This window comes from Cryptomeria japonica, chromosome 9, assembly GCF_030272615.1.
Source record: "Cryptomeria japonica chromosome 9, Sugi_1.0, whole genome shotgun sequence".
Lineage (NCBI taxonomy): Eukaryota > Viridiplantae > Streptophyta > Pinopsida > Cupressales > Cupressaceae > Cryptomeria > Cryptomeria japonica.
The window spans coordinates 387,347,591-387,372,362 of NC_081413.1; the positions used below are offsets into that span (position 1 = coordinate 387,347,591).

Here is a 24,772-nt window from a genome sequence, read left to right on the forward strand (position 1 = left end):
AGATCAGCAGATTCCAGAATAGCAATCAGATCGGATCTAATCAACTGGCAGCGATACTCTAATTCATTGTCTTATGATAAATATATATATGTTCAATATGTATACAGTATACTGCTATGAAATAGAACACTCTTCACATAGTAATAAACCAATAATAGATACATAATAACATATGTAATATGTAATCATTCTTCTAGGGATGCATAAGATTATGATTATGCTTAGTCTAGGATATTATGCAGTCTAGGTGACATGACTATGAACTTGCTACATGATACTCTGCAATAATGATCAGGCACCCCTTGTATCTAGTGTATATACGTGATATGGATAAAATAGTATGCATAATTCCTCACATATTGGATATAGGCAATAATGAGGAATATCTAAATTGCTGCAACCAATCATGAGAAGGTTAGCAAGGGAATATCTTAGGTATGTTCGTGAGTGTCCTACTTGTCAGTAGAATAAGCATGAGCACACTTTCCCGACAGGTTTATTACAGCCCCTACCCATTCCTAGTAGGAAGTGGGAGTGCATTTTGATGGATTTTATCACGGGCTGACCCAAAGCCCAAGGGAGAGATTGCATTTATGTTGTGGTGGATACAGTGACGAAGTTTGCACTTTTTTTTCCGATCACCACTACATTTATAGCGGTGCAGGTGGCTGAGTTGTTCTTTAGGGAGGTATTGAAACTTCATGGGTTGCCGAGGAGTATTGTGAATGATAGGGACAACAGGTTCATGAGTCACTTTTGGTTGGAGTTGTTTAGACTTAGTGGCAGCAAGCTCACCCCGAGCACCAGTTACCACCCCTAGACAAATGGACAGACAAAGATTGTCAATAAGTGGGTGGAGGGATACCTTCGGAATTATATATCAAGGTAGCAAAAAGCATGGGTTAGGTGGCTCTATGTGTGTGAGTATTGCTATAATATGACCTACCACATGTCCATCTATATGTCTCCATTTATGGCTCTATATGGATATGATGCGCCTAACTTCCTAGATTTGCTACTTGGAGACAACCGAGTACCTAGCGCCAAGGATTTGTTCTAGGACAGCTAGGATATTATGAGGTCCTTGAGGGAAAACATTCAGAAGGCATAGAATCAACAGAAACAATATGCTGATCAGTACAGGGTTGAACGCTCATTTGAGGTCAGTGATATGGTATACCTTATGCTGGAGCCTTACCGACACTCCACTCTCAGGAAGAGTGGAGCAGATAAACTTAAGCCACATTATTATGGACCGTTCAAGATCATACGACGTATTGGAGAGGTGCCTTATGAGTCAAAGTTACCTATAGATAACCCGGTACATAATGTCTTCCATGTGTCTCACCTTAAGAAGGTGATTGGGCATAATGTGATTCCTTCTACAGTGTTACCAAAAATGAGAGCCCAAGGGCGCTATTTATAACTTTTCACTAGGCCAAATTCAAATTCAAATTCATCCCAAATGGTGCCCAAACCAAATGTACTTTCATTTCATCTTCATTTGGTGTTGCATTTCATTTTATTTCCTTAGCATATGGCGTCCCCAACATGACCCCCCTTAAGTCGAACTTTTTGGAATACCTTAAGGTATATAAAATAATAATAATGAATTTGCACTTTCGCGTCCAAAAAGAAGGTGAAATAATTTGCCCAAAAAGAATTTGGATAAAATTAATATTTTCCTCCTCCATGCCGTCCTAAGTCGGGATGTAATATATCTAAAGCCTTAATCAATAAAATATACCTTCTTCAACCACTGCCATATTTGAACTAAAGCCAAGCAACTGAATTGCAAAAAGTCATCTGAACCAAAATAACATTGCCAGAAATAGCCACTGAGCTAAGTTGCAGAACCACTGCCAAAAATGGTACTTACTATAAATAGCATATTGCTAAAAATAATAAGTGTTTCCAAAGTGATTTTTACTACATTTAGAGCACCTGTCGAACTTACTAAAAATAGTAAGTCTAGAAAAGGTCTTCAGATTGATTTGCATGTTATACCATCGCAGAGCTCTCAGAAAACCCAGAAAAACCCAGAGAAATTAATGCCTTCGCCTCCACTTACTAAAAATAGTAAGTCAGCCAAACTCCATTGCTTGCTATGCATGTACCCTCATTGCGAAGCTTTCTGAAATCTAGAAGGAATCCAAAACCCAAACTGACAAAATCCAACATGCAAGCTTTCGAATATGCTGAAACATCCTCCTAGAGGTAGGAAACCCTAATTTCTGCTTCCGACTAGCCTACGGGTCTCCGGAATAGGCTAATGGTCAACTGAGCTGATTACTGCTGAGAAGGGGACATTACAGTCAGCACTTGTTTATCTTGTCTTTGGATTATCCCCTTGACATGGGGGAATGAGTTTGAATATGTATGGGGGATTCTTGGAAGGAGTCCATATTTTGGCATGATAGGTATGGATTTTTAATGGGACTCTCTAGAGTAGGTTTGATTGGGAATGGAGAGTATGGTGGCATTGGATCTAGGATTTTTGAATTGTACAAGGAATTTGTATAAAGCAATGGATTAGCTTGGATTTGTATTGTGGATAACCCTTGGGGGTAAACTCGAAAGATGTGATCATTTGATTTACTGTTTGGTGTGGAATCACATGTGCTAGATATGGCATTGATATAATCACTTTGGAATGAGCCATTGCTAGACATAGGTGAATGATTCTGTTCATGCTTGATAGAGGCATCTTGACATTTTTTATTTCTCTTGCTCTATGATTGTGTATAGGCCATGAAAGACATCTAGCTGTACACTGATGAATGTAAATGTTTAAACATTTTTTTTAATGGAATTTTGATGATAATGCAACTAAGGAAATGACAATGAGATCCTATGTTTTTGGATTTTCGAGGTTTTTGGATGACGACGCAACTAAAAGATGACAATCTAATCTATATTTTTGGGTTTTAAAGATTTTTGACAATGTGTTGATGAAAATATGCAATCCTTTGAACTTGATTCCTAGGAAATTTGTGAGCACGAACCTATGGATGTTCACCTATGAAATTGAAAAAAAAACTTGAACTGAAAATAGGATGATGGTTCATTGATTGATGATTTGATAAAAGTTGTGACCCTATGCTAGGCGATCTGCTATTCTAGTTTTTCCTTGAGAATAGTTGATTCCTACAATGCAATTTGTCTAAGGGCACTAATGTTTGCAAATTTTTTATGACCTAAGAGGACCTTAAATAAAACTAATCTTACAAAAGTGTAGATGAACCTATTGACCTTAATGAACTTGTCAATCACAGAGCTGAAGGTGTTTTTGGACCTTAATTCAACAATTTGTGTGACTTGATGCAGTTTTTGGTTTTTGACAAGCAATTGCATAATGTGAATTAACAGATGTGTGAAAGATTGACAGCAATTGCGTAAATTAATGGTCAGATGCATGAAAGATTAAAAGCAGTTTCATGACAATTTTTGGCAAATGCGTAAATTGAACAACAATTGTGTGAGAAATTTTGTAGTTGCATGACTGAGGTTTGGTTGTTGACTCGATGACTCTAATTAACATAATTGTGTATGTTCTAGCCCAAATTGAGCCCAAATTTCCACTATTTTTGGCTAAATTGTTTTTATCCTTATTTTATACTGCATTGCTCAGAAGAGGCATTAGATATTCAAGTAAGAGGGGGGTATCTACCCATTCAATTACAAGGTGAAGGACGCAAAGCACAAAGTAATATCCAGACACAACGCCAATGATTACAACAGGAGTATAAGGATCTAATTAGAAACAACTATCCGATTGGGGCATATTCTGTTGTACATACAACACATTATCATTGTACGTGCTTGAAAATTTGAGGGAAAATATGATGTAATAGACTAATTAGGCAACCACAAAGCCCAATTCTATCACAAAATTCTCAATTGCAAATCAATAAAGGAATGCATATGGAAATCAGCAATTGAATGAAATAATCAAAGTAAATCAAACTTCAGTTCCAATTCAATGCATCTAGCCTCTATTTCGTTCTTCTCCTTGTGTTGAAGTATGGCTCTTAGAATCGTGCTTTATGAAAATCTGCAAAATAGAAGCACAAGAATATGAAGATAGTGACTGTGATGATTGAGAATTGAACCTGAATTTTTCAGACTTTGAGAATTTGATTTGATGGTTGATATCAATTTAAGAATAGAGATGATCAATGGCTCAAATTTTATGAGGCAAGTTGATGGGATATATTTACATCATGAACTAATTGCATGATTCAGTTAAACTAAATTGATCGAGTGTTAGAAGAATTGATTGAATTGTTAACTGATTGGATGATTCAATTAGACTGAATGATTGATTGAATTGTCAACTGATTGTATGATTCAGTTAGACTAATTCGATTGAGAGTTAAAAGAATTGATTGAATTGTTGGGGGAATTGATGGATTAGTTAAAAAAAAGGTGACTAATGACTCACTGAGAGTTAGTGGCAGTTAGGAGTTTCAACATGTGTTGTTGGATTGGATGAACTTGAACTTGGAGAGATTTTTGGTTTCAAAATTTTAGTGTTTTCAACGTGTTGTAGGAAATTGAATGAAGTTGAACTAGGAGTGATTTTTTCGTTTTAAAAAATGTGAAATTAAATTGAAATGAAAGGTAAGTGAACTTAATTTGAATTTCAAGGGAAATTGAAATTTATTTGAAATGAGATTAAATAAATTTGGAAAATCGTTTAATCAAGAGGACATTGTTAACTAATTAAATAATTTATAATAAGTATTTAATGATGGGAATAATTTAATTAAATAATAATGATTATTTAATTAAAGTGAGGCGGTGAAATAATTAATTAACATTGTAAGAAAATTAGATAATTAAATTTATTTAAAAATGAGAAAAGATGGAAATTTCGATGTTTGAATTTGAATCAGAAGATTGAAGTTAAATTAGAAGGATGACAGTGAATTAATTAAATAATAAAATTATTTAATTAACGAGGAAAAATTAGTAAAATTAGTGCTTGCAAGTGGTAGAATTTTCAGTGTCTACAATCATAAAGTCATTTTCAGGAACAATGATTACTTATTTTTAGCCATTTTTCAGTTTCAAAATCAATTTTCAAATCAGACCTCATTATTTTGAATAGAACTTAAGAATTCATATTAGAGGCGTGGCTTCATTATTAGTTATAATTTACCTCCTCTATTAATATATAAGTGATCAACAGTCAAAACTATTGTTGAGTTAGAATTGTTGTATTGAGAAAATCGAATGTGACATAATAGATATCTATAACTTTGTCTACTTCTAATTATTATTTGTAATTTCATAAAAAGACATAAATAATTAAAATAAATTTTAAAGTTAATAAAAATTAATCCTTAAACAAAGAAGTAAAAGAATAAAGGTAATTTTTTTTTTCCTTTTTGAAACTTAAGAAAAAGATAGGATATGCTAATAAAAAAAGTAAAAAAAGAACATTGAAGTATATTTTTTTATTGAAAGTAGATAATAGTAGAAAATATATTTTTTCCTTTTTATGCACATTGTTTTTCTAATTAATAATATTAGAAAAATTATTTTTTATCATAAAAGATTTTTTTAAACTAGTATAAATGTAAGTATATAGTTGAGATTAATCCTATCATCTTGCATCCTTCTCCCTAATTCTGAATCATTGATTTCAAAATGCATGTATTTCATATGAGGAATCCGTTTGACATAATAAACATTAGGTTGAAAATAGGCATTTCTTTTAATGACTAAATGAAAAGAAATTTAAATTTATCATAAAAAGTTATTAAATTTTTTTGTATATATTAAAATGATTAAAAAGAAAATTATGATTTTGAAAATGTATTAAAAAATAGAATGATTTAAAAAGCTATACAAAATTATAATTATAAAGAATACATACAATAATTGAGTTTTTTTAATAAAAATATTTGTTTTGTAACGCAATATTTTATTAAATTTAATTTAAATAGTGTGAATTGAAAAATTAATTGCTCAAATAATCAAATAAATTTTATTCATGAATATACAACATGTATATAAAGAATTACATGATGGTGTTCTAAAAAGAACAAACCATTTAACTGGCTTCAAGCTGAAGCTAAAAAGCTAATTACACTTAAAAAGCTAAAAACTAAAAAGCTAACTACACCTTCTAATAAAAGTAGCAGTTACACTAAACGAACTAAAAAAAGGATAACTAAGACGACAACTAAGATGACCATTATAGAATAAATCTAATATTATTTTAATGCCCTTCCTAATGGTCATTGTACTCAATACTTTACAAAAGACACTACAGGTCTTTTGATCACAAATGCAAAGAAGGTTGCCCCTTCTTTTCAGAACACTTTGTTGTTTCTGAGACTATTCTAAGATCTATAGAATGTTAATGACCAAGAGTACCAGAAGCTGTCCAATTGTAACGCTCACACATGAATTACAAAACCCACACATGAATTACTAGGTTGAAAAAAACACTGAAACCATGATTTTGTGGAAAAATAGACAAACCCTCCAATGAGCAACAAACACGATTTTGTCAAAAACCGCAAAAACTTTTGCAAATGAGCACTGAGCACTGTTAGCTCCAGTAACTCCAAAACAGACTACAAGATACCACGATTTTTGTAGAAAAACCGTTAAACCCTAAAATAGGAACCCTCCATATGAGAACACACAATATTTTAGGACAAAATCGACAAACCCATAAAGTTGAGGTTACAAATCATCCTTTTTGTGGAAAAAATGGTAAAACCCCAGAATAACAAAATCCCACGCAAAAATCACAAATTACAGATGATACATGACTTTTGAGGAGAAAAATCAATCAAATTCCAACAAACAGTTTTTTAGGAAAAAATCGTGAAAACCCACAAACAATTTTTGAGGAAACAATCATGGAAACCTACAAACAATTTTTGAAGAAAAAATCGTGAAAATCCGCAAACAATTTTTTAGGAAAAAAATATTAAAACCACCAAATAATTTTTTAAGTGAAAAATTAAAGACTTGTCCATGATTTTTTTTACGGAAATAAAAATAATTTTGAAACCCTATCCGTAGGGAAAAGGCACTTAGATTGGCAGCTTACACGTTGCAGAAAACCGTCAAAACTGCCGCCTAAAACGGTCGCAAAAGATCAAGAAATCTGCTGTCACATGCAGAAAATCAAGAAAAAGAACCAGGTCAGCAGAAAAAAATAGACTATGCAGACTAATTAAAAAAACCACGGGCACAAATAAGACCTTGTCGTGATGCGTGCAAGCACTCAGAATGTCGCACGCAACACAAGAAGGCGCATGCGAGCATGCAAAAGAGAAAACCAGTCACGTGTTTGGAGAACACATCTCTAAAAAGACATGAACAAAACACTTATCGCACAATAAATACAACACATCATGTGAAATAGACAAGAGTGAGCGACAAAAACACGAGAAAGAAGACTCCAAAAAAAACACAGCCTAAAAAAGTCCACGAAATTTTTTAGAACCTTGTGACCTTTGAACCAAAGAAACCCTGCACAAAACTGCGATTTGAAACGCGACCCAGTAAACATGCCTCAAAAAAAAACTCCTTCAAAAAACCCTAATGATTTTTTTCATATCAAAAAAAATTATGGGAAAAAAATTCCACGACAAAAGTCTCAAATTTTTATTAAAAAGTTCGCCAAATTTTAAACAATCCCATTGACCTTCTCTAATACCATGAAAAATTAATTGCTCAAATAGTCGAATGAATTTTATTCATGAATATACAATGTATATATAGAGAATTACTTAACAATGTTCTAAAAAGAACAAACCGTTTAATTGAAGCTAAAAAGCTAAATACTCTTAAAAAGCTAAAAGGCTAACTACACCTAATAAAAAAGAAGCAGTAATTGCACTAAACAAACGGAAAAAAGATAACTAAGATGACAATTAAGATAACCATTATAGAATAAATATAATATTATTTTAATATGAATCAACTCCCTATAAAATAGCTCATTGATTTTGTAATCTATCTTTCGAGAAATTAAAAAAATGATTATAATTTATATATCTATATAGAAAAATCACTATATTATTAATAAAAAATGAAAACAAACTATTTAAAATAGACATTTCTTTTTTAAATATAAAGAAATGCAAAAAAACCGAAAATTATTCTTAAAAATTTGCTCCTATAACACCAAACTTTTAAAACCAATTATAGTGTAGATAAATAATTTCTGCAATATATTAATTTAAAAATATAAATCTCAACTCTATAAAAATCAAGTTTATTTTGAAAACAAAAATAATAACCACTTTTGATTGGTGCAAAACAATTGATTAATTGGGCTTCACTGAATGTAATAGTATTGTCTACTACAAGTACTAATAATATATGTTTGCTATCAATTTTATTTATGGTTGAAAATTCACATCAAAATTCCGAAACAAAGAGCATAGTTCTGTCACCTTTGGTAAAAAAAACCTAGGTAGGGAAAAACACATGTGAAAAACCTAGAAATGTCGAGCAAGAAAAAAACATTTAGAAAATTTGTGCAAAAGAATCTTCAGAAAAAATGCCCATGACACAATAGTTGTACGAATTCTTCATGGCTATATTTATTTATAAAAAAAAATAGTTTGTCCACAAATTTAAGATTTTACTGTATATTTTTGAATACTTGAGGTACTTTTTAGGAAACTGAATCTATACAAATTTGGCATGGCTTTAAAAACACAATTTTTTGAAGATGTGAGGATACGTATCAGTGATGTATTGTATCCATATTTGTATCAAGTATAGCGATATGTGTACCAAGGGAGGGGGCTGGCGTATCCTGCAACTTCAGTTATATTTGTTTTAGTGTTAACAAATAACCTCTTACTAGTAAGTCAATTGCTAGAGCACAACTTGAAGGTTCAGTCTGATCAACATGATGCTGGGAAATGTTTTCTCATTTGAGACAAATCTCACACTGCTGGCATTTGTTGCTTGTGCTTTAAGGATTGGAAAAGTGTTTCAATTGGTTGACGTCACTCATGAAGACAAGACCCATAGAATAACAACCAATTCATCCACTACTGTTTGGCATAGAAAATTTGTTCATCTCAATTCGGGCCTTCTGGCATTGAGTAAAAGATATATGCTATGAGGATTTTCCCTGATGAAGAAATAGAAGGTTGTTTTACAACTATCTTGCTAGGAAGCAACATTGGGCTCCTTTTCTTGCTGCAAAAGCACGAGCCACTAGTCTTTTGGATTAGGTGCACATCGATCTATGGGATCCATGACACCTAGTCATAATCATGGTTGGTATTGTTTGCTTTTTGTGGATGATATTTTAGAAAAATGTGGGTCCATTGCTTAACACACAAAGATCAAGTCTTTTACAAATTCAAAGCATTTTGAGCAATTGTAGAACGGTTATGTGGTCATTCCCTCAAGATTATCTACTCAGATTGTGGGGGAAATTCAGTAATAAGGGGTTTTTAAACTACCTTCAACATGGGATTAACAAACTGTTGAACATTGCATATATGCCTCAGCAAAATGGTTGAATCGAGCACCCACCAAAGTGCTTGAAATTATCACTCCTGAAGAAGCCCTTGATTCCACATCAAAGAGTGCTTTGGTGTACAATGTTCATGCACATCCCCAAGGTGCATAGGACAAAGTTGGACAAAAAGTCCTCGAAATGTATTTTTCTTGGGTACAAGTTAGAGTCAAAGGTATATCGGCCTGCGGATGCAGCAACACAGAAATTATACATTAGCAAGGATGTTTTTGATGAGGAAAAATGATGCGACACCTTTTCTTCACCATCACCATGAAGTAGAATAAGGTGAAAAGGCACGAGAAAAGTCTTTTTTTTCAATGAACTAGTTTCCACCTCCATCTCTATCTGAGTCCTCATCTCTTGTCCACAAAAATCTGTAAATGATATTATTATTTATACCACAATGAAGGATGCAAAGGCAGACGCAGTTGTAGATTAGTTAGACTCTGGGCCAAAGATTTACAGCAAGTCTTCTTTGGAAGTATATTTTGCTCTTGTGTGCATAGTTTATCAGAATTCCCTTTTGACTTTCTTCTCTCTTTGTTTTGTTGCTTTCTATTATTTCTCAAACTGATCTTTTCTATGTCACCGTCTACCATCTAGGATATAAATTAACATAAAGATGCAGGTGTGTTAGTTATTCTTTTAAAATTTTCTAGTGCAATAGTAATGCTTATTGTAATTCTGCAGGTGTAAAGTAGGACTCTTGGAGGTTCCAGCAAGCTCTCCATTAGGGCAGTTGAAAGGAAGCGACAATTTGGTCTACTTTTCTCCCATTCTATGTTTCCCCTTTCTTTTGTCTACAAATCATATCTTGTATATTTCTTGAATGAATTTGTTGCATGTTTGGAATATTGGAATGAAGAAACTAGAGTACCAAAGTATGAAAATCAAAATGTCTTGTTTATTTTTTAAATTGAATAAACATGGAATTTTCCATCCCAAAAGTGGCCCGAAATAAAAGGTGGCTTTTATTTATCTGTAGGTCTGACTTGGTTAATATTTTCTTTTGTCCATTTAGATGGTGCTTATGTTCATATCTTAACTGCTGAAGGTTCGGTGCAATATAAAATGAATGGCTACAATTTATTAGTCTGGTTTTCATTTGGAAACTTGTCAATAGGAATAGTGTCAAAGGCCACTATATCAACTAGACAAACTGTGGTAGGAAAGGCATTTATCTATGGCACAGTTCACTATAAATTATGATAGCTATTGCCAGTAATCACAATTTAAACAATTTGCCTATATATACGGTCCTTTCTGGTAGAAAGATAGAAGCACCTTGCATTTGATTTTCCTTATTGGAACAAGTGCTTTTAAATTTGTGTAGAGGTTAACTGAGGGAAATGCATATAAAATGCCATGTCAGTTAGAGTATATGGTAGCAACTAGCAACTTGCGCAAGAAAGACTGAATCCTTATACGTTTTGTTGAAAAGTGCAATTCATTAGGAAAGCTTACATCCGTTAACCAAAACGTTTTCTCCACGGATAAATAAAAAAGACATTGTGCTGATGTACCAATTCCATGTTAAAGTCTTAGACCATTTACTAGGTTACATTGCCCCCCTAGAAATAGCTATTTGCCAGGAATTGTAATGAATCAGAAAGGGCAGAAGCAAAAATACTCATACAATATCAGTAAAATGCATATATACTAGTAAAGTCAAAGTACTGGACTCAAGATGACTAATGTTCAACTCTTCACGTGACCTGAATTTGTAACCTGTTTTCTTCTTAACACTTCTTCATGCTGAAAAACAGCCAGTGAACCCTCATATAAATAAATGGAAATGAATCAAACTTTAACACCAATCAAAAGACTTTCACCCACCATGAAACTTCCAATAGAGAAAACAATAATAAGAATGTAAACAAAGGATATAATCACTGCAGTAGGAAATACCCTATTTGTAGAAAATCTAATCGGGAAGATAATTTTAGAGAAGCCATATTAGAAGACACAGGTAATCAAAACAACATTAACAATCACTGAGTAAACCAAGCAATCATAAATAAGTAATTTGCTGAGGCAAGAGGTCTAATAAGGTTATAGTGAAAATAACAAACAATGGTTTTCAACAGATTCAAATCAATCAGACTAATCCTTGTTAGAGGAAAAATTGGTGGAGGCATGCATCGTAGTAGATTTTGAATGTACACATTAATCCAATCAACATTTCTTTGTAGTGAAGCATTTTTTTTTCACTAGCTAGTCTTATAAGTTGAATATGTAGATCGCCCTTTTTGTTTCACAGCTTGAGTTGGCCTATCATTGAAGGTATGTGTACTCCATGGTTAAAGTCACAAGTTTGAATCTAGAGGGGGCTAGGTTTATAAGTCTTATTGAACAATGTATAAAGGAAATGGAAGAGCAATCACCTTGTTGAATGCTTGCATAAGGTGGGTCTCATACACCAAACTTTTGTTGCCCTTGGTGGTTAACCAAAAAACACTCTTTTCCTTTTTCTTTTTTTTATAACTATGTCGATATGTTTCATTTTCATAGATCCTTTTATCCTCTAATATTGTATCATATCTTTCCAATTTATTTACATAAGTCCTAAGTGAGCATTGTATCACTCTATTTATATCTTAGCATTTGGTGTGTGTCTCTTTATGGTATGTGCTGTTTGTTTACTAGTTATGCCTCGTTGGATTAGTGTGTTGATTCTGTTTAAGGATAATATTTCAGAAAATCTTAATAGACAAAAGTCAATATCAAATGCACGTAAGCAAGATTGTGTGGACTAAAATGAATTAGAAGGAACCTTAACAAAGAAATAAAAATGAAAGAAGATGAGAACAGCGAATTCTATGATAATATCAATTTCCCAAGATTGAAAGCATGCATAGCTATCTAAATATGAGAGGACATCTTTATTCCATAATATTAGGCTATGTAGGAAAAACAAAACCTAGAAAGCCACAATTAAGCTATATTAGTCCTAAACAATGATCCTTTCAAACATAAGATCTTATATGACTATCAAAATAGTCCTTTTGAGATCTTGCACCTTTGCCTCCTCGAGGAATTCCAGGCCATGTCAGAACAAGAGCAAGGCATAACTTCAGTGAAGTTGGTTCAAAAAAAAAAGGCCAGATCTGTAGAGAAGAGTTAAGATTTTACATATTCTACGATGTCAAGCAAACCTTTTCCAAGGCTAACTCTTCAAGGCAGGGGAGCAACTTCTATCTCTCATGTCCTGTTTCTAGTCAATCTAAGACATATTAGATCTGTGCTTATGTCTTACTTGTTTTTCATCTGCTGTGTATTTCCCTTCCTAAGTATGCATCTTCCAACTCCGCTCTTCCCTTCTTGTCAAATTATTAAGAATCAACTGACAACTTCATGAAATTAAGGATGCACTCAAAAAGGCACTAATATTGGCAAGCCCTGACTACTTAAAGCCTTTTGAATTGTTCTCTTTTTCTTTCTTCTACACCATTGTTGTTGTTTTGCTTTAGAAAAATGCTGATGGGTACAAACATCCGATTGCCTTTTTTAGCAAGTCATTGCAAAATGTTGAATTTAACTAATCCATCATAGAAAAGCATGCTTATGCTCCTGTGAAGGCTGTTAAAAACTTTAGGCCGTATCTCATAGGAGCTAGAATCATTGCGTATGTGCCTGATACTGCTATGAGGGACATCTTTGTTTAGCAAGAGGCTTCAGGCAAAATATGCGTGTGGATCAATAAGATTCAAGAGTATGACATGGAGGTGCAGACTACAAAGCTGGTCAGAGTCAAGGCCTTGCCAAGCTAATGCTAGATACAAACTTGGATGTAGCAGAAGTAGATCAAGTAAATTCTGATTCAGCATCTTTTCCTTTCCCTTTGAAGAATGACTCATGGTGCAAAGAAATAGTTTTTTATTTGTAGGTGCACCACCCCTCGCATCTATATTAGTTGAGGCTCCATTTCAACAATGGTATATTAATTTTGCTGGGGAGATTGTTGAAAGATCAAGCTTATAAATGGATTCTTGTAGCCATTGACTACTTTACCAAATGGGACAAGACAATCCCTGCTAGAAATACTGTATCTAAAGTGGTGATTGACTTCTTGCTGAAAACATATTCACAAGGTTTGGTATGCTTACAAGAATAATTGTTGATAATGCATTGTGTTTTTGATCCCATGACCTTCTTGAGATGTGTTCTAGCTATAACACATTCTTCTTGCTATCATCCACAAGCAAATGGCCAAGTTGAATGTAGTAACAAGTGCATCATGATGATCATCAAGAAGACACTAGATTCAAGTAAGAAAAGATGGGATTATAAACTTGAATTTGCTGTTTGGTTTTACCTAATAGTCTCTTTGATTTAGGCTTTGGAATGGAAGCCAAAATGCCAATCACTCTTCATTTGCCGATATACAAACTATTATAGCAAATTGAGGGAGAGGAAAATGATGCCATTTTCATGAGAGTGCATGAGTTGACCCAACTTGAAGAAACCATAAGGGCTGCACATAAAAGAAATTTGTTGCAACAACAAAAGATGAAGTGTTTGTTTGATGAGAAGTTAGTTTAGAGAGACTTATAGGTAGGGAATATCAGCCTCATGAGAAATGTGAGATCTGAAGATAAAGGCAAATATGCAAAATTTGGTGCCTTCCAGTCAGAGCTAATCAATTTGTAGACAAGTGTGATCAAGACACATTTTATCTCAAGAGTCTAGATGGAGAGTTCATGGAGTTGCCAATACATGGTTGTCATCTCAAGCAATACTTCTCATGATGGTATGAGGCTTTCTTTGGGCCTATGTATATATTCATCTCTCTTTCTTTGTATTTTGCCTTATTTTGCGTTGACACTGCCTTCCTTTGGTCTGCATTATGGAGATAGTTGGATTCTTCCTATGCTTGCATGAGACACATCCCAAACTAGAGCCAATGTTGGTACCTATCCTAGTGATCGAAAATTTTCTCTATCTTTGTGTCATCTTTGTTGCCTTAGATTTATTGCTAGACCCTATTGACCTTGACCCCAAACCCTAAACCCTAAAACATTTTGAATCTTTTTTCTTTTTGGGTTTTATGGGGTGTCCTATAACTCTATGGGGTTTCTAGAGCTTGCTAAGTTTTTCTAGATTTTCTTGGATCCTTTAAGGTTTTTTGGGTTTTCTTGGATCTTTCTAGGTTTTTCTAGAATTTTTAGTTTTAAACCCTTATAGTGCTCATCACTTACAATCCAATGGGGATCCTTGGTCTTTTTGTGCTTTTCTTTCATTATTTTGTCACATGCCTTAAACTTGCAAAAGAATTAAGTGTGAAGGTTTTTACTTCAATTTCCAAGGATTTGGCGGAGCTTTAGGAATTTGGGAGTTTCCCTTCCTGACAAGCCTTTCCTTTGGACCCCCCTTTTTCTCTTACCTTGTTGGGATTTCAAACTTTCTTATTTAGCATGCCTTTCCTCCAACCCCAACTTTTTTCCATTTCCTTGTCAGAATTTCAAATTGTCTATCCTGACATGCCTTTCCTTTAACTCTTGTTTTCTCATTTCCCTTGTCAAAGTTTCCAAGTGTTTTTCTTCTCCACTAATTTGGCATGCATAGTATCAAAACTTTGTTGTTTGAACAAAAAACTTTACCTAATTCCCTACACAACCTAGGATGCTATTATTGATCTCAAAATGGATGCAATTAGGCAATGGAAGAATTTCAAACACCTCTGCAATTAGGCAAGGGAAGACTTTCAAACACGTCTTGGTACTTGTGGACACCTTAAAGACATGATGCGTGTTCAAAGGGTTATGATTGTTTTGTAAAGGACATGTTTTCAAGTGTGTGGCCATGTGGAGATGATGCAAATAGACATGGGCAGCCTACACAATTGCAGATGACCTTGGTTCTTCCCCCAAGATTGTTCGATGGTGTTGAAAGACATGTATATGCAGGGTTTCAATTAAGAAAGACGATGAAAAAGGTTGCAGAGCTAAAACAAAAGAGAAAGGGATATAGACCTTGAGGGCTTCCCAACAATAGGTTTAAGGCGTTTTTACATTGTAGATTTCTAGGTTTTCCCCCAAATAGTATGATACTGCGTTGTAATCCTAAAGGAACATTTTGATGTGTAGATTTTATATCTTTTGAATTTCTCCATGATCATTGCATGCATTTTTTACTCTGCTCCACCACGTTTCAGGGATCGCAGCTGAGGACCATTTTTAGGGGATGGCAGGGGATGATGATATACATACATACACACACAAGATTTTTTCAAAATATATTAATATATTAGAGAGATAGAGAGAGAGAGAGAGAGAGAGAGAGAGAGAGAGAGAGAGAGAGAGATGTCAATAACTGATAACAACAATATCAATATGTAAATAAATCATGAGAGCATTTTCTAGAACATTTTGTAGCAACCCTTGAAACTTGATCATTTATTTGAAAAACAATTTGACTAGTTCAGGGGAAATAACAAAGAAGTGTGTAGGATTAATTAGTTTATCAACAAAATAAATGCACATCTTAGGGAGGCAAGTGAGGAGATCCATGATTTTACCCTTCCACTCTTGAATTAGATTAGGAAAGGAATTCAACCAAGTCACATTATGCTTCTTATTGATTTGTTAGCAAATTGTGTTTTCTCTCCAATGCTTGAGGATATCCTCAATCTCTTGCAATGCTAAAGGCTATCTTATGAACCTATCACCATGTTTTTGCTGAACCATACTATTTTCATTATGAGCTAAAAAATATAAAATCTTTAATTGAGCAATACAATAACTTTCTTGAGTTCTAATAGATCCTACAACTCTACTGTAGCAGAAAGCTTCATTAATTTGTGCAAATTAAATTGTATGCAAGCAGAAATGAAGTTGCAAGAGTCATAAACATGTAAAACCTCATTTAAAACAATAGTATGGTGGCTGGAATAATTGTTTTCAGTGGTTCTAATGGCTAAACCACTTACAAACAACATGATACAAGGAAAAACTCCTAAAATTTGCTAACCTGTATAAATCAATGATATGATTTGATAACAACACTCCAAAATCAGAAACCGTATAAATCAATAATATGAAAACGGCACAGAAACTACAATACTCCCCAGCCACAGGGGATGCCTAGCCATCCCAGCGACAGCCAAGGGACATCTTAGACTGCATGGGGACGTTTTGGGAGAATGTTGTCATTGATGTCAAAGGTGAGAATGCCATTAATTAAGGAATTGGATAGCTGTGATTTATATCAAAGAGCTTAATACACAATCCAAATGAAATATTATCATTGATATCCAGAAGACAAGAAGATAAGTTGGTCATTGATATCAAAGTTTAGAGAGAATTCTTATGATCAGATTATAGATAGTAATCATGCATGAACATCATTGCACAAAGGTTGTATATCAGTTTTGTAAAATGGTAGAAGTCTATGTAAGATGAATGAAACAGAATTATTAGTCAGTATGAGAAGACCATGAACATGGAGGAGTATAGCAGCAGTAACAATTACAATTGATTGTGGGGCAAATTTCCTATATATTTCAATATTGAGCATTACATCAGTGTGGCACAGTGAATGATGTTTTGAATGGCAATTAAAAAGCAGTGACTGATATAAAGGTGGGAATTAGAAAAGGATGCGATTGATTGAAGGCAGTGAAATGTATCATTGGCAGCAAAGTAATATGTCTAAAGGGTGACTAGAAAGTAATTCTATGAAAGAATATTTAATGTTTGAAATGCAGCAATCTTTTTGAATAAACAAATTCAGTTTTAAGATGGCTGACTTCATCAACGATTATAGAAGATGGTTGAGATATTGATCGACTTCTTCAACCTATGACAATAGACTTCATCATGTGCTCTTAACCAGCGATAATAGAAGATTTGCAAGGAGTGTTTCAATAGTGCGATTTGTATGAGATCAATTTGCCTATTTAAGAGATGTGGTGTTGTTTATATTTATTAAGCAACTTCATTAAGAATGTGATATGTCCTTTTAAAAGGCAGCGATTTAAAGATTAATGTAAAGTTGTAAACATATGCCATTTGACCAAGTTAGAAGACACGTGATAATACAGGTGTGCTGTGTTAAAGATAACACATTGTTTGACTAATACAAGAAAGAGGTGTGATTGAAGCCATCATTACTCACTCCAAAGCCAACTTCATCTATGATCAGTTTATGGTCTACAGAGCCAGCCAATTCAAGGATTATGATTATGATAGGAAACAAACGACTCGTGTTTGGTATTAGAAGGCAAAAATTAATATGAAATGCAGATCAAGTTAATTAAAATATGCAGTGTCGATGTTAAAGAATTTCTTATGACAGCGACCAAGAGAATATAAAGGACAGCGACTTGTTAGAAGACATTGGTTATATTAAAGTTACAAAGAACACGTCTTTGATGTTAAAGAGCAAACAAGTTTCAGATTAATCAAAGATTATCTATAATGAGCAGTGATATGAGGGAGATTGTATATTGTCGACATCACTAATTATAAAGAATGGAAAACACTTTGTGAAGCGATTTATTAAGTGAAGAAACATGACAAATATGATTGTATTGAGATGGCGAACAAATTTGTATTCAGATCAATTCATTGAAGATATACTCTCATAGCATCAGCGCAGTTTCCTGAATTTATTTTTGACAGCCCCAAAGACAATAAGAAAAATAATATGCAGAAATAATCCTCCTTATGATGACAGCCGAAGGATGGCAGATTGAAGTAGAGTTCACAGCAATGACTATATTGAATCAGTTCTGCAAACCACTCCAAACAGAAACAGTTTAAACAACAAAGCAAATACAATGGTCGAGAAAGGCAATCTATTAAAACTCGATCAGACATGAGGCATGGAGATTATTATTCAAGTCCTGTAAGAAGAAGAATTCGATTAAGAAAATCAACGAATTGTTTGAACATTATTATAAACAAGGAGTAGTTAAAAGTGAGATTAGTTATCACCTTTCCTAAGGTAAGGATGTGATTTAATTATGCAATAATGTTTAGAGGTATAATTCATCACAAATAACACACGTCTAAGTAAAGCGATCGATGAAAAGACACAAAGCTTTCCATATTGAAAAGACATAATCTTTCTATGAAAAGTCATGAAAGATATAAAAAGAAATTTAAAATCATTCTTTAGTTGAGTAGAGTGTATGGAATGAGAACAATGTGTGTGTTATGTCAGAGATATGTGTGATGTGTGGAGTGTAGCGTGAAGATAAAATAATAAAGATATAGAGAAGCAGAATATGCAGATTTAAAGATAGTCTGTAAGAGTTCCTTGGCCAGTCATAGAGAGGAATAAGTGCAGATCACAGCTATGAAGAGTTTCCCAAGGAAATTATTAGCACATTTATGAAGATCTTGTGATGGATATAATGAGCAGATTTCATGTAGAGATAAATAAGTGTTTGGAGTAGCATTATGAAGCATATCAAAGAAAGTTGTGTAAAAATAGGATGGCAGATTTGTAAGAGTTTTTGTGAGAAGATTGTCATCAGTTTTGTGGTAGATTCTTTGTCACCATTTTGGCAGGTTGAAGAAGAGAGTTTGAGGAAGAAAAGATTGAATTGTCCATCATTCATTGAAAATGCAACAATCAAGGTGGAAACTAGTTCTGATTTGGAGGTTGGTGCCTCATACAAAAGAGATTGGTGTCTCTTGCTGAGTTGGTGCTCAGTTGTGGGAGTTGATGTTTCCAGTGGGTTGGTGCTCACAAATAAACTTAGGGGTTGGTGCCTCCAAATATTGTAAAAGAAGATATTCATATAAGCATTTATTGCCATGGGTTTCTCCCGTAAGGGTTTCCATGTATGTATCTTGTGTTCTATTTGTGTTCACAATAGTTAAAGTTCATGTGAACGACAATATACAATGAACATGTTTACGAGATAAGTTATATGCTTATGATTAAAGTTGAAAAAGGAAAAAATTGTTAATATACTGATTCACCCCCCCTCTTAATATATTTGTGTGCTCTTCACGTTTCCCCTACTTCCTACAAATTCCTAGATAGTGGGGATGGCAAGGGGACGTCCCCTTGATATCTCGTCATGCCGAAATGCCTAGAGGACAGGGATGCCTGCTTCCAGGGTAGAGGATGCACCCCCGTGTATCCTTGATTTTTGATAATCTTATTGATCTTTTGCTGATTCGACTGTGAGTTTTGACTAGTTTGTCAACTAGAGAATGGTTGTGATGGCAAGCCTCACTGGTCACCTAAACAAATTCACCTTTCAAACATAGTTTTGGATCAAACTTTCTTATTACAGACAAAGTTTGAAAAAGAATTTCAGAATAGATTTATTTAACTGAAATTAAGAACAAGCAGATACTCTGTAGTCTCATACACATCCAAAGAAATAGGAAGAATTTCAAATAAAAAATCCAATATTGGTTTATGACAGGAGACAACCAATTATCCATAGTAATGACCAAACAATTACAGAGATTCCTCCTTCAACACATTCGCAGTGTTCAACATTCGTCTTTCACAGACATCTGGGACTTCAATTCATTCGTTTCCTTCAACCAACGCTTAGTTTGTGCAAACTATGTGTTTCCTTTCACTGTCCCACCTTGTCTCTAACTATCAAGCCCCTTCAAATAAGGTTACTAGTTGCTTGGGAAAAGCCAATCGTCAACTAACTAACGGCCTCTCATTTGTGCCCCTTTGAAGCCTCCTTCGAACTGTCGACTGCCAACCAAACCACCGCCTAACTGCTGTTGCAAACCGACAAGTAAGACTGTCAGGTTAGAAGAGCATAATGGCCAAGCAGTTAAAGCCCCCTTTCAAACTAAATTCCTGTCACTCAGGCGACAGGAGGCAGGAAGTTTCCTTGCTATCTGCTAAGGCGACAGGAGCCAAGAAACTGAATGAGACCTGCAATTGAATCACCCAGTTTATTGATCTCATCCTTTGTGAGCCAAGAAGCATCTTCAACGGAATGATTGCTCCACGGAATGATTGCTCCATTTGATGAGATACTGAAAATACTCACAAGTCTTCATCCACAACCGCTTATCCAGAATGCATTGTATTTGTGGTGGAGCAGAGACTACTGCAGACTGATTTTTGAGAGATGAATTTGCTGTCTCGACCCTATCCTTTGCTAGTAGATCTGCTACATTGAAAATGGGAGATACATTAAGATTGCAGCCAAAGAGATCTCTGTTAGGTGGAAAAATGGAATAATACCTTTTGTTATGTTTTGTTATGTAATTAATTGGCTGAAGGGGGTCCATAGGGTTAGTTGGCAGTTGCGGCAGTTGGTACCTCCGCCAACCGCCAAGTAGTATAAATGTACTTGTAAGGAACCCCGACAGTAGTAATGATGGTGCATCCATTTTACTGAATGCAATAAAAGAAACATCTTTTTGGCCTATGTGATTCTGTGATGTTCGGTTAATTGCTTTATGAATATTGTCTGTATATTTCCATTTTGTTGCTCTGTAATTCATACTAAGACTTAAGGTAGCAAACATTTTGGCACCATTGCCGATTCGAATTCTGGAGATCAATATGGCGGCAGGCGGTAGGCACTGATGGGTCGACCATTCGAGCAACAGTTGATTGTTACCGACAATGATACACAGGAACAAGTCACCCAGGTGGAAGCGCAAGAAGATCCATTAACGGGGGATTTGGTGCACTTGTGGGAGGTTTCGGTTACCCAGTACCTGCAGAGGGAAGCTCAGGAGAGAGCGGTCCCTGAAGGCACCGTACATGGCAAACTCACAATCAACTCGGTCGTATTTGATCTTCTTGGGAGCCTTCCGAGGTTATTGGCATGGAACCTCATTGAACGACAAGAACAGAGGGAAGAAACCAACTGTGAACGTCGTCGGTAGCAAATACTGCAGCGGTACGAGGAACGAAATCGTAGGGAAGAGAGGGATACGAGAAAACGTCATACCTTAGGCAATTAATGCCCCTACGTCCAAATAAAGACCAACGACGTACTGGTACTAATCAAGAGCTAGGTGAGGGGTTAGTATGGAGATCCCTATGTATCAGAGAGAAATGTGAACGGAGACGTCGATTGAGTGAGATTGTTGAAGGCTCGTGGAGTCCGGAAAGGCAGAGCAAGAGCTAGAGTGTGAGTTAGAAAGTCAGGAGAGGCAGAAATGGGGTATGTGCAAGTAGTTGGTAGAGGTTGCCAGAAACTTAGTGAAGAACCCAGAACTGAGTCTCGAAGTAGTCCATCGGAACAATCCAAACGTGACGATTCTGTACAAGACCTGCATAGTGAAGTTGCTGAACTTTTTGAAAATAATTTGTATAGAATTGGAAACTTGTCTCTTGCAGAGAAGTCAAAAATAGGAGTGTCGAAGCCAAAGACCCCAGGAAGTAGGGACTGTAGGAACGAGGGTGACCAAGGTGCAAATGACGCATGGAAAGCTTGCGTACGGAGCATAATGGTCCAATCTGGTCTAACATATACAGTACCTTCTGAGCACACAACACCTTCCAAGCAGGACACAGTACCTTCCAGACAAAAACAATGGCCCACAACCAGAATACCTCGGAGAGACAAAAGCTTCCAAGATTCATGGGAGACGAGTCGGAAGACCTCGTACGGCATATCAAAACATGCATAATTATTTGGGAGGCCAATGGCCAGGACGACATGAATTGCTGGTTAAAGGCATTTCCTGCCACCCTTCGGGGAATCGCCATTGTCTGGGACACAGACCTCGACGCCCATCACAAAGCTGGATGGAATGGTCTGAAGAGGGCTTTCTAGGAGGAATTCAAACTCCTTAGGGATGACAACGAGATCGTTGCTGAGATCTATAACACCAAGCAACGAAAAAATGAATGTGTTCGAGCCTATAGTCGTCGATTGAAAGAATTATTGAATAAGATGGAAAACCGACCAGCCGGTGGATTGAAGAAATGGTGGTTTGTGGAAGGACTTGTACCAGCCCTGAGAAGGAAGATGAAGGTGGTCCCTCCACCATCATATGATGAAGCTTATAACAAAGCGATCGATATCGAGAGCAAGAATAAGACATCAAAGGGAAAGAGGAGGGCGAGTGATGACGATAGTATAGATGTAAGTAGCGACAGATTGTCCAAAACTGTAGAGGTCCTCCAGAACGACATGATGCGGATGATGAAAGAATTGAAGGTTGACAAGGAGAGTGGCAAAGAGGGTAAGGAACTCTGGTGCACCGACTGCAAGTTAGAAGGTCATACCAAGGGAACATGTTCATGGAAAACTTTTTGTGACATTTATCAAGTCTTGGGACATTCCACTAAGGAATGCCTATACAATTTGAAAAGACGAAGCACACAAGTGCTCTTCACCCAAGGCGAACAAGCTACCTCGCCAACCACACCACCTCAACCGCTAGCAAACTTCGATGCTTCACCAAGAGGATGCTGTAATAATCGACGTGGGAACAATCGATCCAATAACAACACGCCGAGGAGTAAAATCCAGTACGATGCGAAAGGCCGACCCATGATTCAATGTCGTAAATGTAACGAGTGGGGCCACTTTGCTCGGGAGTGTCAGAGCGGAAACAACAATGGAAATTTACTGTGTAAGTGGTGCAGTCCTGGGAAGCATGAGGACAATGACTGCCCAAAATAGAAGGGGGTAAATATGCTGGACGTCAAAGAGCCAGACGAGGAGGTGCTGGCAATTACAAGGTTGCAAAACAAAAAGGCAATGTATCCTGATCTTGGTACAGAGAAGGAAAGACTCCGTGAAGCAAAAGATGATGTTGAACAGGTGATGGTAGAAGAAAACAGGGCCTCACATAAGGCCGCTAGTACCCCACTTTGGTTAGAATCCGAAAAACCTATAATCAAACAGATGTTGCAAGCCATCGTACTAGTACGAGTATCTGACCTTTTGCAGACAATTCCGCAATTGAACATGGCTCTCACAAATGTAGTCGGTAGTAATATCATCGGCCAGGAATGTAACCGGTCAACAATGAAATCACCTGGCAGGTCTGCCATGGACCCCACGACGGCAGGAGAACTACTTGGCATGTCTGTCGCGAATCCCATGCTTCTTGTTGTAAGTATTGGCCGGAAGCCAACTATAGTAGAAATAGAGATCATGGGACGAATACTAACGAATACCATTGTCGACGACGGCTCCTGAGTGAACGTACTACTGGAAGAGACATGGAGGGATCTCGAACAACCAACCCTTTGGACACCAACATTCCACCTTGTCGGTGTAGACTAGCACAACACCAAACCCCTTGGAACGCTCATGGCACAAAAGGTTGTGGTTGGCATACAACATTTCTTCCTTGACTTCGTGGTCATCCCATTGGAGATAAAAGCCTACGATGCTCTCCTTGGAAGAGGTTGGCTGATTATGGCCAAGGGAAATCATAACTGGAAGAAGAACACACTTTTCATTGAGAGTGAAGGGCATAAATATGTGATTGACTTGAGGAACCAGGCGGTAAGTGAGGAACTGCATCACCTGATTCTAACTCGGATGACTTGCATAATTGGGAATGGGGTTCACAAGATGGCAGGGAAAAGATGGAACCCAACGGCGAAGGGGTATTAGAATTAGAGGGATGCTCGGAGGACGAAACTAGCTCTTTGGTCGGGCTCTTCCATTAGCAGATGGAAGACTACGAAGTGTTTGACCTTGATTGTCACATGCTACAGATATGTGAGATTGAGGAGTCACGTGACGGTACGGAGAATACAACCTTCCCTCCAGAGTATTGGGAGTACCAAGAAGGTGTGGCTCGGGTGGATGATACACTTGCACACCGGTTTGAACGAGACAAGGCCATAAAGTACGAGGAATCCAATGTGAAGAAAGTCAACCTGGGAACTGAGGACAATCCGAAGGCAATACTTGTGGGGGATGACTGGAACCCTGTACTGAAAGCAACTGTGTTCAAAATTTTCTTGGAGTAGAAAGATGTTTTCGCGTGGACGTACAAGGACTTGAAGGGAATACCTCTAGAATTGCGTGTACATCGAATACCCCACATACCCGGTGCCCAACACGTATGGAGAAGGCCGTACATAATGAATAAGAATTACGCAACAAAGATGAATGAAGAAATTAAGAAGATGTTGGATGCTAGCATCATCTTTAAGGTTGAAACCGGTGATTGGGTCTTGCCAATCGTTATCTCCTTGAAGAAAGAAGCAAATCAGATCAGGATATGTGTAGATTTTCATTGCCTAAATGCCGTAACAATGAAAGATCCCTTCCCAATTTCGTTCATTGACAACATTTTGGAAGAGGTGGCGGGCCACGAGATGTACTCATTTTTG

The 24,772-nt window shown here is 36.0% G+C and overlaps 1 protein-coding gene across 3 annotated transcripts in view; it reads left to right on the forward strand.

Annotated features, from left to right (window-relative positions):
- The window catches only part of LOC131072799 (uncharacterized), a 276,797-nt gene that overhangs the window by 181,796 nt on the left and 70,229 nt on the right, over positions 1-24,772 (forward strand). For all 3 annotated transcript variants that reach the window (XM_058009093.1, XM_058009100.1, XM_058009109.2), the window contains one exon: positions 10,208-10,277. In XM_058009093.1, the coding sequence (XP_057865076.1) occupies positions 10,208-10,277 (70 nt within the window). The remainder of the gene's footprint in view (positions 1-10,207; positions 10,278-24,772) is intronic.